The sequence below is a fragment of the Hyperoodon ampullatus genome (genome assembly GCF_949752795.1).
Source record: "Hyperoodon ampullatus genome assembly, chromosome: 11".
NCBI lineage: Eukaryota > Metazoa > Chordata > Mammalia > Artiodactyla > Ziphiidae > Hyperoodon > Hyperoodon ampullatus.
Window position 1 is genome coordinate 79839953 of NC_136924.1, and position 16021 is coordinate 79855973.

At 44.9% G+C, this 16021-nt stretch overlaps 1 protein-coding gene across 1 annotated transcript; it reads right to left on the reverse strand.

Moving 5' to 3' along the window:
- Positions 1-227: 227 nt before the first annotated feature.
- Positions 228-15997, reverse strand: KLHL42 (kelch like family member 42; the record flags this gene model as incomplete). The annotated part of the gene is made up of 3 exons (XM_079715117.1): positions 228-679; positions 5191-5384; positions 15126-15997. 3 exons carry the CDS (start codon positions 15995-15997, stop codon positions 228-230), a joined length of 1518 nt encoding a protein of 505 aa, XP_079571243.1.
- Positions 15998-16021: the final 24 nt, after the last annotated feature.

Sequence of the window (16021 nt, forward strand, 5' to 3'; positions counted from 1 at the left end):
ATCTGCTCCCATAATTTAAAAATCAATAATTAAAAAAATAATAAAGTTGGTCTCTTTTTTCCACAAGTTTTCAAGTAATTAGTTCAAGTAAGCGTATTTACAGCTTTTGTATAAATGGCCTAAAACCCACATTTTCCCTTTAAAAATCAGTCTCTCTTGAAATTGGACATTGTTTTTTTGTTTTTTGGTCTTGAACCAGGTTTCTTTTAAATACTAAGTCAATTCAGTCATGTCTCTGCTTTAGTGGGCAGATAAAGTGAGGAGACCAGCAAGTTGTGTCCAAAGGCTGGGAAACGCCTAAAGGCTTCCCAACTATCCGAAAAGATGTTGTACTTGAGGAAGACTCGGTGTTCCAAGCTGGTGGACAGGGTCACATCTCTGCTCATGATGTAGATGCCGTCATTGTGAAGCGCGCATGTCAAGTTGAGGCCCGACTTGGACGTGTTCTCCTTGAGGTAGAGCCACTGGCGGGTGACAGTGTTGTAGGACTGCACGGTGAGCATGTCCTCGCTCTGGCTGCCCCTCCGGGTGGGCCCCAGCTCGTGGAGACAGCCCCCCACGATGTAGATGGTCTCCTCCACGGACACCATCTGCTGCTTGCGGATGTGGACGTCGCACGTTTCAAAGAGCGTCCAGGTGTCAGCAGAGGGGCAGTACTGCAAGATGTTCAGGTTCCGGTCTGAAAGGCAGGAAGAAGCCGCATGATGACACAGCGACCGGGAGCAAGGCCGGCTGCCTGGGCTGGACATACACGCCTACCTCCACCTGAGTGATTGGCTAACACAGAGGCAAAACTATTTCAGGAAAGCCGAGGTTGGGGAAATAGTTTTCGAAATGGCTGGGAGGAGATCCGTGCAGAATCATCCCCACTGGCCAGCCGTTCAGGTACATCCCCTGCCTGGGAGGCTGTCAGAGTCGGTCAGGCCAGGCCAGGGAGATGAGCCGCTGGGACGGAGCGTCCCCTCCTCCCTGGGACCCTTGCACCTTTGAGAACCACCAGGCCAGCGTACAAAGAATCCGAGCCTCAGAATCCTCACCAGTATCTACAGAATGACTCTCTGCTTAACGCAGACGACAGGCAGAGCCCCAAGAGGATCTATCCTTGACGATAGATTCTACAAAACAAGCCAAGCGAGCCGAGCAGGATCTCTGGAGCTGTCTAAAGGAAAGGGCGCAGAGCTGCAAGTCGGGAGAGATGCAAGAAAATCTCACCTCTGACTTTCAAGCCACAGAATCATTGGCAAATCTGTTTCCCAGCTGTAACACCAGACACACTGGCAAAGGCCGTTCCCCCTTCCCCACCCCTGTTTCACAAGAGATGGTTAATTACTGTGTGGATAAAATCGGATGGTAGATGAAGGACTACCCTGACATCATTTTGAATAGCTTTTTCAAGGAAAAATATTGCCTACTCTCTTTTTGAAAAATGCTTGTGAAATTTAAAATATCTAGCTTCATTTTTCTTTTTTTTATTGTTCCTTTTGGTTTTTTTCTCCTTTTCTCCTCAAGGAAAGAATAAATGGAATATTTTAGACTGAGAAAAAAAATTAAAAATGCTCTGAATTGGGGCTTCCCTGGTGGCGCAGTGGTTGAGAGTCCACCTGCCGATGCAGGGGACACGGGTTCGTGCCCCGGTCCAGGAAGATCCCACATGCCGCGGAGCAGCTAGGCCCGTGAGCCATGGCCGCTGAGCCTGCGCGTCCGGAGCCTGTGCTCTGCAACGGGAGAGGCCACAACAGTGAGAGGCCCGTGTACCGCAAAAAAAAAAAAAAAAAAAAATGCTCTGAATCAGCCAAAATAATGAACTTTCTGTTTGTTGTTGTGTTTTAAACAACAAAATCAGTGTAAGAGACAGCCCAGCTTGGGAACTGATGTCCAACTAAAGCGCACAGCCTTTGCATGGCTGCAGAAGCTGGGAGGAGTACTTCCTCCTAAGACAGAAGGACCCACCCACAGTGGGCAGTAATTAGAGCTCCACTGTGCTCTCTGCTACCAAGTCAAGTGTCTCCTAAGAGGGCACAGAGGGAAGGGAAAGGAGCCCAGATCCTGTGTGTGCAGCCGTCCGGAGCCTGCAGAAATGTCAAAACTGTTACAGCTTCTGTTTTCCACCAAGACTATGACCTCCCGCTCTTTCTTTTCTTTGTAGCCATTGTGACACAGCTCATCCTAGGAGTCAGCCCTAGGAAGTTTGGTTACTAATCTATCCAACTAGTCCTCCTTAGTAACCTGGCTCCCCACCCCACGAATAAAGGACTTATTCTAGCAAAGCTTCAATGTATTTATTTCTCAGGTCCGGGTCTGAAGGTCCTTCCAGGTCTTCTGTAAATGTTTTCTCTCCTCACCCAACAAGGGCTCAGACCATGATGAGGTCGTTTGAGTTGGCGGAAAGATCTTTCTGCTTTTACATTTAGAGTCGATTCTGACATTTAACAAATCACCTTTCTTCCCTTTAGTGGTTACTACTACTTTCTATCGAATTTCATTTCTTCAGTGCCGGCCAAAGAATTAAAATAATCAAACAGCTATCATAAAAATCACAAACTATTCCTCACTAAATTTTAAAAGTCTCACCTAACGTAAGAAGTCGGCAGGCTACGAAGCCAACTTTAAGTCCTGAATTTTTTTTTTCATGACAATTATGACTTCTTGTTTTAAAGACAAGGAACTATTAGGAAGTGCTGGGAAGAGCCCAAGCAGAGGAGGAGGGGGGCTTCAGAGGACGAGGAACTGTCCTGCCCTCCCATCGTAGAAAACTCGTTTTTGGTCCTTACACAAACAGTCATCCATCCGCATCACCTAACCATCCCATCGTGGGGATTTGGCTCGGGAAAGCCGGGACAGGAATCACAGTGGGTGGCCCAAGTGAAGAAGGCACATTAGTAGTGGCTTGTGAAACTGGAAAACACACAAGCAAGGGTTTTCCAGGTCAAATCTAAAGAACGTTTGCTCAGCCAGGGTCATGGAAAAACTAGGAAATCTACCAGCTGCATAGTCTTCAGGTTACAGGGCTGCCTGTCAGTGCTTCCCAGCTCCTGGTTAGAAGAGAAGCCAAGGGATATTGTGTGCATTGGGTCAGCCCACAGGGCGCATTCTGTGTCACAAAATCTAGGGAGGAATCAGAATTCTTAGAAATGTGCAAAAGTAAATAACTGTATTTACTTTTCTAGGAGAGAAGACACACAGATACACATAGAGGTACATATGCATGCACAGGAATTCTCCCGGGTCTATGGTTTAGTTAAGTCTATAAAGTTGACCACTGTAACCTGAACACCAACGTTGAAGGTGAAAGAAATGACTGCTAGGTCTCATTTTCTTTCAATTATCCATAAAGGAAAAGCTGGCAATTATCTTATCATCAGTGGAGAGTCACTAGGGACAAGTAATGAAAACTTGGAGTGAAAAAGAAAAAACCTCACCGTTCTCCTCCTCCCATGTCACCACTGCCTCTTCTTAAATGCATAAATAAACATACCACCTGTAGAAAGCTGAATGGTGACTCCTTGAAACATATGTTCATCTTCTAACCCCCAGAACCTTTGAATGTGACGTTTTTCGGAAAAAGCATCTTTGCAGATGTAATTTAGTTAAGAATCTCAAGACGAGGTCATCCTGGATTACCCAGCTGGGCTCTAAATCCAATGAGATGCATGTCTTTATAAGAGACAGAAGAGGAAGACAAGGATACACACAGAGGAGACAGAGACAGGGATTGGAATCATGCAGCCTCTAGCCAAGGAACACCTGGCGCCACCAGAGCCGGGAAGAGGCAAGGAAGGTTTCTGCTCTAGAGCCTTCAGGGGGAGCGTGATCCTCCTGGCACTCTGACTTCAGACTCCTGGTCTCCAGAACCGTGAGAGGATACATTTCTGTTGCTTTAGGCCACCAAGTTTGTGGTCATTTGTTAAGTAAGTCAGCCACAGGAAACTAAAACACCGCCTACCACCTCCCCACCAATCAACTGTTTAGAGGTACACTAAGAAGTGTTCATCAAAATCTTTTGCTGTCACCAAAAAAAAGTAAATCAGATGCTCATAAAATACCTTACATTTAACTTCTTCCTCAAACATATATCCCCAAAACAAGACACATCTGGTTATGTTGAAAAGAATTTTTGGCACCTACTTCATATTATTATTAAGTGGATTTCTGTTCTTTGCAAAGTTATAAATGGTCACATGCAGCTTCCTGGGGCCATCAGCAGCACGCCTGTTATCAGCCAGGGCTGGAGAGCTCTGTCCTGCCCATATCACACCATACAGAGGTGATAGGTTATTTCACTATGTCAAATATAATGGTAACTCTGCTACTTCAATGTGGCTAAGAGTCCAGTTATGCCTTTTCTAAAAGTTCTGGGCATTATACAGTTAAACAGACCAAAAGAAGAAATAAACTGCCTTGGCCATGAGATAACTTGGAAACAACTGCTTTAAGGGAAGGAAAGAGGTAACAGGAAAGACACACCTCCTCCTGGTGGCCCACCATTGCCTTTCTTACTGTTAATAATAGAAAACCAAGTAACAGAAAACCAAGCTGTGAGATGTTTCCTACCAAGACCAGCAGTATAAAACCTCTGGAGAAACTTTTTATTTCCACATCACTAACTATAAAATGCCCACCCACAAAAGTGAAAAACACATATGTACGGTTTAACAAACAGCACAACCCCTTCCCATCACTGGTCAGGGAAGAATTCTCTTCATGTACTTGCTCCTTCTATGATATGGGAACAACCTCCTGGAACTGAATTTCTGGACTCTGTATCTGATATGCTTGTGCCCAAACACAAGGGAGGAAGAGAAAACAAAGATCTGCAAGAATGCTGTGGCACTAAATTCCATAGTGTTGGATGGGGCGGATTCAGTGTGCGTTTGGGAGAAGGATGGGAGTTACCCAGCCAAGTCACAGGATGGCGGACCATAAGGTGGGGTTTCCAAAGCGGGAAGAAAATACATTTTGTTCACAGCTCCCCCTCCCCCTTTCAATTTTCATGCTCACACAAAGGCATCAAAGGCCCCTCCTGTCCAAACTGCCCCTGTCATACAGGGTGTTCTTTTTCCCAGATACGTAAATATATACTATGTAATACATAAGATCACACTAGAGGGTTTCCTCCAGCCCCTGCTGCCCTTTCCCAGGCTGCCAAAGCCCACGTGTAGGAGGACCACTTCCTAGGCCCCCTTTACTTACCTCTCGTAGTATATCCTCCAATGACGTAAATCTTCCCCTTACACTCACACGCAGAAAACTCAGCCAGAGGGTTTGGTAAGGGTGCCACGAAATTCCAGGCATCCTGCTCAGGACTGTAACATTCAACGTTAGAAACGGCCTGCCCACCAATGGCATAGAGTTTTGAATTAACAGCCACGAGTTTGAAGTTAGACCTGAAAGAGAGACACAAAGGCCCACAAAGTCAGTTCTTTTGATCATTCAGAAGACAGGGACTTCCCTGGTGGTCCAGTGGTAAAGAATCCACCTTACAACGCAGGGGACGCAGGTTCGATCCCTGGTCAGGGAACTAAGATCCCACATGCCTCGGGGCAACTAAGCCCGTGCGCCACAACTACGGAGTTCACACGCCTCAACGAGAGAGCCCGCATGCCACGAACTACAGAGCCCACCTGCCCTGGAACCCGCGCACCACAACTAGAGAGAGAAAACCCACACGCCACAACTAGAGAGAAGCCCACGCACCACAACGAAGAGTCCGCGTGCCGCAACTAAGACCCGACGCAGCCAAAAACGTAAATTAAATAAATGATAATTTAAAAAAAAGAAGAAGTAAGACAAAAGGGACTTTCCCGGTCCAGTGGTTAAGACTCCATACTTCCAATGGAGTGGGCACGAGTTTGATCCCTGATTGGGGAACTAAGATCCCGCAAGCTGCACGGCGCAGCCAAAAATAAAATGTACAGCTTTTGAAAGCAAAAAATTAAGACAATATACACAAGAAAAAAGAAGTAAGACAATGGCATGATCTGCTAAAGCAGGGTGAGGAATCTGTTGGATATTTGAAGGAAATGAGCTCTCCAATTTGGGTGCTATTCTGCCTGGGGACAAAGGAATGACTGAACGGCATCTCAAATTTCACTCTTGTCCCCAAGAATCTACAAGTTTGGTGCATTCTCCAAACTTTAGCTATTGAAGATAAGCAATTTTCAATATAACAAGGACTAATCTTGCTTTGCTTAAACCAAGAACCACTTTGTATATGCTAAACTCATACCTCTATACTTCAATAAAAATAAATTTAAAAATATACTTCAATAAAAAATAGAAAAAACCCACAACATTGTAAATCAACTATACTTCAATAATAAATAAATAATAAATAAAATAAACTCAATCCCTCTTCCAAGAGTGGGAGCAAGTACCCACCCCATTCCCTTGCCTCTCTCTATTCCCAGTGGGTAGGCTCCATCCTAGGTACACACCAGTGCTGCCTACACAGACAAGCACATGCAAAGGTTGTTTGCTACAGGGTGTTCCAGACACCCCTTTACCATGAGTTCACCTAAGCAGATCACTCACCCACCCTCCTCGATATGAGGGCAGCTTCTATATTGCTTCACAACATATAAGGTAGGGGGAGGTAAGCACTGAACTAATTAAAACTATTTTGAGGGCTTCCCTGGTGGCGCAGTGGTTGAGAGTCCGCCTGCCGATGCAAGGGACACGGGTTCGTGCCCCGGTCCGGGAAGATCCCACATGCCGCGGAGCGGCTGGGCCCGTGAGCCATGGCCACTGAGCCTGCGCGTCCGGAGTCTGTGCTCCACAACGGGAGAGGCCACAACAGTGAGAGGCCTGCATACCGCAAAAAAAAAAAACCAAAACTCTTTTGATCTGGCATTCTTAGGGTATTCACACATGTTAACTCAACAAATATCTCTATCAACAAATGATCACCTATAACAAGAGTAAATAATTTTAAAAAGAGAAACACATTGGTTTTAAGGGCCATATTCAGTAATACAATTAAACTCTGCTTATCGGCTTCGGATACTAAATAAAAGCCTCATGACTTCTGAATTGAAAAGAAAAACATTAATTTCTTTCAGTGTAGTACATGAAGATTAATGGACTCTTTGAAGGCCAGGAAGGATATAAGCATTTGGAAGTGCTGGGTCAGCCGACTGATACGTGCAACCATCTCAAGTTTACAGTAATATGAGCAGCAGCACAAAGCAGGAGACCTGCTTCCAGACCGGCTCTGCTGATAACCAGCTATCTGACCTTTGTCTCTAGCGTGGGGACCATGCCCATCACAGGGTGGTCGAGACAATTACACCACACAGCTTATCAGAAAGTACTACCCAGAGAAAAGATACCATCACTAAAATTTCTCAGTTTTCTAGTGTTTGAAATAAAGAAGGTAGAGCCGGTGCATTTAGAGGCCTCATCTAATGCCAACACAATGAGTTCTTCAAAAGTAACAACATCCTAAGGAAGAATGGGGGGTAGCGGCTCCAAATGGAAAAAGCATGTAAGAGGGTAGATGAAAAAGCAGCAGTGAACAGGCAGCCATGCCTGATCTCCTGACAGATGTTTAATAAACAATGGTGCATTATGATCTAGAACATATGTGAGTAATCGTCACCTACTAAAAAGTTAAGATTCTTTTCAAAGGTCCCTGTAATGTTTACATTACATTAAAAAGGAGTTTTAGTTTTGGTTTTCAAATCAGAGAGTAAATAGGGTATTCTTCATCAAGAACCTCATACTGTCCACTAAACTCAGCCAGCCACTCCGTTTTTCACGCCAATAGACTTCACCGGGGTGGCAGTTACTGGGGGGTCCTTGGTTCATGTTGCTTGCCTTTCCTGCTGCCAATGGTCCTTAAAATCTGACCATGATGCCCTCTCTGTGTGTGCAAATTTGGGGATCCGAAGGAAATAAAGCTTAAAATTTGACCAGCCCACAACTTGTGTTTGCTTCCCAAAGGTACACAGATAGTAAATTTTGTAAGATCAAAACAGTTTTTGATATTCCTCCAGCAATAATCGTTTGTCCTAAGCAATACGTAAGGGGCTTCTTTCTGAGGCTGAACAAATAGGCAGTTGAAAGTAAACAACTGTGTCTCTCCAGACCCCAACATGCTCAAATTCACTTGAAAAGAGAAACACTTTTCCAATGTTGAATTTGTTTTATGATGCAATTGCCTCCCCAAAACAGGCCACTTGATGAAGAGGCAAACTGCCGAGGATTATGAACCCAGGCTCGTACAGGGACGTCTCAGCTCCCCCACTCAACAGCTCTGTGAGCTGGAACGAGTCACTAAATCTCAGTTGATCTGAGTCTCAGTAGGGAAAAGAAAAGCACGTTGTAAGAGTTGAAAAGGGTAACTTGCAGAAAGAGGTCACTAGAGGGAATGCTGGCCTGCATGTCACTGCCTACGTTTCTTAACCTCAGGAGGATGGGTTTCTCATTTGCCAACTGCAATAGTCACTGGCTGTAATGGACAAAGTGCTGGGCTTCTGTACAAAGTGCTCTCGCTTCCATAAATTCTTGCCTTTGCCCATTTTCCGAAAATAGCTTTTCTACTCTTCACATTCTGAAGGGTAAAGCTACGAATCCAAGCTATCACTTATTTTTAAAAAGTATCACCTCTACAGTGCTTTCGTTTTTTTTTTAAATAAATTTATTTATTTAATTTTGGCTGCGTTGGGTCTTCGTTACTACACGCGGGCTTTCTCTAGTTGCGGTGAGCTGGGGCTACTCTTCTCATTGCAGTGGCTTCTCTTGCTGTGGAGCTCGGGCTCTAGGCGTGTGGGCTTCAGTAGTTGTGGCACACAGGCTCAGTAGTTGTGGCGCACGGGCTTAGTTGCTCCACGGCATGTGGGATCTTCCCGGACCAGGGCTCGAACCATGTCCCCTGCATTGGCAGGCGGATTCTTAACCATTGCGCCACCAGGGAAGTCCCTACAGTGTTTTCTTAATATTGATCCCTGACATACTCCATTCAGGAGGCAAAAAGAATTTTAAATCAAATAACGATTTGCTGTAGCTACATACTTGACTTACAGTAAATAGAAATGAAAGTGAGAAGACTGAGATGACGATCTAATTTCTACTTCACTTAGAAGAAATAAAAAGCTTTTGAAATCCTTAAAAGCTGAGTAACACGAACCAAGCCAACCACCAGCACACAGGTATCAAAGACTAACAAGAGCTATTATAACCATCGGAAGGGCAGGACGATTCGGGGTCTGAGTGGCTTAGAGTGCGGGCCCTGTGATATGTGCAAGTTAATGAAACTCACTGAGCCTCAGTTTCCCCTTTGGGAAAATGTGGCCAATAATAATGCCTGTCTCAGAGAGCAGGACATAGGGAGGACATCTAAAGGAGTGACCACGACATGCAGCCCTGAGTGAGAGCTCAAGAAATGTAAACCACTGTTAGGATTTGTTGCTTAGAAAACTTGTTACCATTAGGGTAAAACTCAGAATAAAAGGCAAGCTCCTGGGCTTCCCTGGTGGCGCAGTGGTTGAGAGTCCGCCTGCCGATGCGGGGGACACGGGTTCGTGCCCTGGTCCAGGAGGATCCCACCTGCCGCGGAGCGGCTGGGCCCGTGAGCCACAACTACTGAGCCTGCGCGTCCGGAGCCTGTGCTCCGCAGCGGGAGAGGCCACAACAGTGAGAGGCCCGCGTACCACAAAAAAAAAGTCATGGTTGCTCCCTACTACCTACCACCTCTGAGCAAACCTAATGCACAAAGCAGTTTAAACTGCTGGCCAAAATTATACTGGGGGGAGGTGAATAGACATATAGTTTACTTCATACTATCCTTGTGCTCCACTGCAATTCACCACAGAGGACAACATTTCTCGAAGGTTTCATGCCTCTAGAAATGCTCTAAAATACTAAACTTTGGCTCAGAGGAAAGGGGACAGTCAAAGCTGACAACTGTAATTCCTTCTCTGCCGGGAGACTTGTTTGTTAGGTTTCTCTCCCAACGTTGCTGTGTTCACACAGAAAACTGGATGGCACAACCCGACTCCGATTTCAGAGCAAGGGTGCAAGGCAACAGAAGATACTAGAGATAACTCTAGAAATACAGAAATTAATGAACTGATGGCTGCAACAGTGCCAGTCCCTGAAAGTTATTGCTAATTAAAGTGAGGAAGGGAAGCAAGCAATTCTGGGGGCACACAAGCCTTTACACGTAAAAAGTTACGTCCTGACAACTCCTGAGATCAAATTCACGTTCAGACCACCGGGCAGTGCTGTGTACTTGGACTTCAAAGCAGCCTCTCCAACAGTGCTGTGTACTCACACTGCTGTTTTCAAGTAGTGAGCACAGAACTAAACGTTTCTTTGTGTTTTTGGTTTGGTTTTGTTTTTGCACCATTTTCTCCAGGGTGCAAAGGGCTTTATAAAATCTCCCAGTCCCAGGGTTCCCGCCTATCTCTTGTTATTTAAGATTCTGGGATCACTGCACTGTTCAGTCCCTGGGGAAAGCGGGCTGCTCTGCCTTTGACCTCTTTGTCAACCATCCGAATACATCGCAAAGGCAGTGAATTGAGGTAGATGTGAAATGCTGTGTAACCAGAGGCCTAAAGGTGCCCTTTGTACTCAAGGTTCTAAGTTTCCTCCAGTGTTTTCGGAACCTGTGTTGAACACATTATCCAGGGATAATCCCACTCTAGGTTTCATTTTTATTTGTATCATCATCCAAAGTCAACTATAAACTCCTTCTGGGCAGGAGCCATATCATCTTTGTTGTTTATTCAATAGTGACTAGAATAATGCTGGCACAGAGGCTGAGGTGAGGCTGAGGCACACACAATGAAATTCTGAAAAGCAATGCAGTAGCATGAAATATCTGTGCTCCACTTCTCGGAAGAAAATTATTTTTAAAAGGAAAAGTTAAAGGTCTGCATGAAGATGGTCACTGTCAGTCATTAAGCCAGAACTTATAAACTCTCTAAACGATTATATCTAGTCAATGGATATTTACATTTCGGTTACTCTACTTTTTACACACCTTGAGCAATTTACTTTCTGTGCCTCAGTCTCTGCCTCTGTAAAATGGGAACCTGCCTAATATAATCCTTGTGAAGAATAAGTAAGAGGATACATGCAAAGCAGTAGGAACAGTACCTAGTACAGAGCAAATGCTTAATTAAATGTTACTATTATTTTTCAGCTATTGTAAATAACTATAATGACTGTTACAAGATAAAAATATTCACTGTAATGTTACATTTTAAAAGAACAAAACGTATATATATATATATATATATACATGTTCACTTTTATTACAATAATGTAAAATATATTCCACAATTCAAAAAAGCCAAGCATTTTTAAGCATCCCTTATTTATTGGACACCATGTTAGCAGTATGAATATACATAAGCATTGAATAAGCAATGGGCCCCAACTGGAAGGGAGAGAAACAAACATAAACAGAAGATTTCAATTCAAGGTGAGGAGTGTGCTAGAAAAGCATGAAGTTTGATCATTTAGCCCAACTGAGGGTTCAGGAAGGGACTCCTGGTTGAGACCATGTCAGATCTGAGTCAAAGTATGAAGGAGATAAAGAAGGGTACAAATTCCGATATGGAACCCAATTTAAAAAAATATAATGAAAAAAAAGTGTAGGGAGAAAAAAGAATAATAACTAGAAAATACCTAAGAATAATTCTAACAAAAAATACACAGACCATGCAAAGGTAATAAAAGAAACCTTTTCTGATGGACCAAAAGACCCAAATAAATACATGGAAAAACAAGCCATTTTTCCAGCTACAAAGTATCAGAAATCTGTGAATCCTCCTCCATATTAACCTATGATACAATGTAATTCCAGTCAAAATTCCACCAGGACTTGACAAGGTGATTCTGAAGTATATCTGAAGGAGAAAATGTATGAAGAATAACCAAGAGAATTAAAATAAAACAAAACAGAACAAATGGGTGTCTGTTCTACCAAACAAGATTCCCAAGCTACAAAAATTTAAAAATGTGTCATTGGTAGAGGAATGGCCAATCTACCAATTTGAAAACAGGAAAATTAGCATAGGATAATTGATTTAGCAAATCACAGTGAAGAATTAAGGCTATTGGGACATTCAGAGAACATGTTATAACCTTATAGTATGCCTTATATGAAAATAAATCCCAAGCAGATTCAGATGTCAAGGTAAAGTGGCAAAACTATAAAAGTAATAGAGCACGAGATAGATGAGTATTTAGTCTTGGCTTGCAGAAGCCTTTCATATGCAACATAAAAAGCTCATAGGACCCACGTGACCAATCTGACTACAAAATATTTTAAATCTCTTCCTATTAGAATACGCTATAAACCTGAAGTCCAAAACTGGAGGCTCACAAGGCCAGTTGTGGCCTACACTTTGTTTTGTCTACAAGGTTTGTGTTGTTGTTGACTTGTTTGCTTTTTAAATGGAGTAAGTTGCCAACATTTAAAAACCAGGATATCTGGATGTCTGGCAACACCATTCCTCACGCCTTTGCGGCAGTAACCAGCTGTGGCCAAGAGGTGGAGCCCTCTTGCGGTGGGTCAGTAGCTCTCTGGTTCATCATCACTCTCACCCACCCCTCTACTCACTGACTTCACCTGCCTGGTCACTTAAGGCATTTCACTTTTGAGCCTTCTGATAAAGTAAAGGCAGGGGAAAAACATGTGCAACATTACCTAAGAGACGAGAGACTAATATCTATATACATGAAGAGAACTTCTAAAATGAATACGAAAAAGATAAGCCAATTTTTTAAAAACCGGCAAAGGCCATTTATAAAAGATATACAAACGGCCAATAAACATATGAAACAATCTCTCTTCCAAGCAGAGACATTCACACCAGTGTTTTTGCCTACTAGATTGGTAAAAATTTAAAAATGATGATAATGTCTTATCTTGGCAAGAGTATAGCGAACTGGCAAGCTCAAACGCTGTTGACAGGAGAGGGAACTAGAACAATCCTTTGATGGGCGATTTGGCAGGAGCTACCAAAATTTTAAATGCATGTACCCTCTGCCCCACCTATCCAGGGATTCTAGGCATTTGCCATATAGAACTAACTCACATATGCCTACTAAGCTAGGCACACGTATACCAAGATGTTCAACACGACATTGTTTATTAATGGCAAATGGAAACGACCTAAATGGTCATGAATAAGGGAAGAACTAATTACAGTACTGTGCATCCATAGGCTGGAACACTGCACAGCCGTTAACAAGAGTGAGGGGGATCTACATTTGCTGATATAGAAAAAACTCTCAGAGTGGAAATATCAAGGGCCATAATAATCAGCATAAGCTCATCAATTTTAGAGTAAAAATATGTATAAGATGCACAGACACCCCAACATGTATATACATACATGTATACATTTTTCCCTGTTAACCACTATCACCATATGTATAAATATACCTTTATAATGTATAAATATAAATGTTTGTATACTTATATAACTATGTCTACAGATACACATATTTTTTTACTCCATGGTTTTTCATGTCATTTACAATTTTTCTAAGCATGTATTCATGCATTACTCAAATACTTTTTTTTTCCCCCTAAAGAGGACAGTAAGGGCATTCCAGGGGGCGGGGGGAAAGGACCACCAAGGATTTGTGGAGAAAAGAGAATCCCATGAGGTGCCGTGTTAGAGTTGTGGAGATAGGGGTGGCGTGTTGAGCACCAAATGTACAGCAGGAGACACATGTGTAGAGGTGACAACCTTCAGGGCCTTGTACCCCTAATCTGAGCACCGCCCATCACCACTGCATGTTCCTTTGTTACTTCAACTAAAGCTCTTAGAATCTGTTTAACTCTGATATCAAATTTTGAATACATCATCCCAATGGTGTAAATAATGCACTAAAGAAGGGCTGGAAGAAAATAAGCCAACCTGTAGATGGTTATCACCTCCAGAAGAGAGGGAGTGGGAGTGAGAGTCTTTCTGCTTCTTCATTCTTTGACATTTTCCCAGTTTTCTAGAATAACTATGTAGTTTTTATCATCAGAAAAAAACACTTTCCAAATTGAATTTTATATTATAGTAGAAATCACGCCAGTGGACCCTCCCCCCTTAGGCTGGCGGGGGAACCCTGAGTCAAGTAAATATGTGTAATGACCTTCCCATTCCTGTTAAGAGTTTTTTGGGGTTTTTTTTTGCCTGGCTGTGAGTCCCCCAACTCCTCGTTCCACACTTCAGAGCAGGAACCATGGTGGGGCTTGAGATGGGTACAGGTGGACAAGAAGAAAAGATATTCCTGTCCTTTTTCCGGTTACACTGATTCTTCTTCCCACTTCTGAATGGCTCTGGGCCATCTTGGGCCCTATCATCTTTTTTTCCCCTACCACTTCTTCCCATAATGCTCTTTGCTCTTGTTTTCCAATACTTTTCCTGGTTCTGTTCTCTCCTCCTCCCCCCAATCTCCTCCTTTTCTCTGCCTTTCTTCAAGTCACCCAAGTGCATGGTGGGAGGGATTTGCAGGATGGGAAGGGAGAAGGCTGGCGTGGATGGTAATGTTCTAATTCTGCAGGTGACCAATGCCAGGCTCAAGTCTTGGGTCCATAATGAAGACTGTCTGGGAAGAAAAGTCATATGCAAGAGAGAGGACAAAAAGTAAGAAAGGTAATCCTGTATAGCTAATATTAACACAAGTCCAGTGATTATTTTCCGATCATAGACTGGTGCCTCAGTACGGAAAACTTCAAAGTCATTAACAACAAGATCCTCCAAAGTCAGTGTTACAGGTTACTGCCCGTGTGTCATTATAATCAGGATTAGTTCCTAAAAAACAAAAAAAGGTAAAAATACAAGCAAAATTAAAGAGAGCTTTCTTTGAAAGTATCCTTCTAGGAAACCACAGACATCTTTTTTTTTCCACTGAGACGCCAAAAAAAGGTAATTTGTCTAACGGCGCAATACCTGCAAGGAAACTACTCAGCTAGTTGACCTCACTAGGGCCTCTGCTTCCTAGCAAGTTCTTAGTTCATCGGGAACTTTGCCAGAGTCAAGGCCAGCAACACTCCCGAGGATGTCATTCCCACCTCAGCACAACCTCCTGTGACTGCCCAGTAAACACGCGGGAACGGACTCCCGAACAGGTGGATGCATGGGAAAGCAGCAGAGCGGCTGGGTGCTTACCTCTTCTGGTTCATGGAGGCCACCTGGAGCCACTCGTTGGTGCTGGGGTTATAGGAATGCGCCGCGGAGATCTCCTGGCTGGTGATCCTGTAGCCGCCCACGATGAAGAGGTAGTTGTCCAGGATGGCGGACCCGTACCCCCTGACATTCACCAGGTCGGGAGGAAGGTTGTTGGCCAGCGGGAACCAGCGCTCAGTCATCTCCTCGTACCTGAGCATGGACGGGGGCTCCCCTTGGTAGGGGTGAGGGGCCAGGGGTCCCCCCAAGAAATCCCCCAGCGCCACGAGGACAGGAGTCCCGGTCATCCGGGCCTCTCTCAGCCTCTGCTTCAGGCTGACATCCCCGGGGGCTTGAGGAGACGAGCCCAGGAGGTGGAACTGGGGCTTGCACAGCACCTCGTGGAAGTGGAAGGCCATGAAGCGCAGGCAGGCCTCCTGCAGGTCGGGCAGCCCGTACACCTGCGCCAGGCGGTACAGCTCCAGGCAGTTGGTGAGCCGCACCTGGGACAGCAGCAGCTGCAGCAGGGACGTGACCTGCAGGAACGAGGCGGCCTCCACCAGCTCGGACAGTAGGCTCACCTCGTCCATGTCCTCCTCCTCCTCCCCGACACCGCCCGGCTCCCCGCGCCGGCCCAGGAGCCAGCCTTCGCGGGCGCCGCCGGCGTTGATAAAGTCCAGCACCAGGCGCAGGCCCGGGGCGCTGAGGCCGCGCAGCTGCTGCACCTCGGGGCCGCCGGCCTCCGGGCTCCGGGCCTCGCGCATGCCGGAGCGGTAGAGGGCGCGGAAGTAGTCGCTCTGCTCGATGAGCTTCCTCTTGCTCACCGGGTAGCAGCGGTCCTCCAGGCGGATCTGCACCATCTCCTCGGCCGACATGGCCGGGGGCCCGGGGGCGGCCGG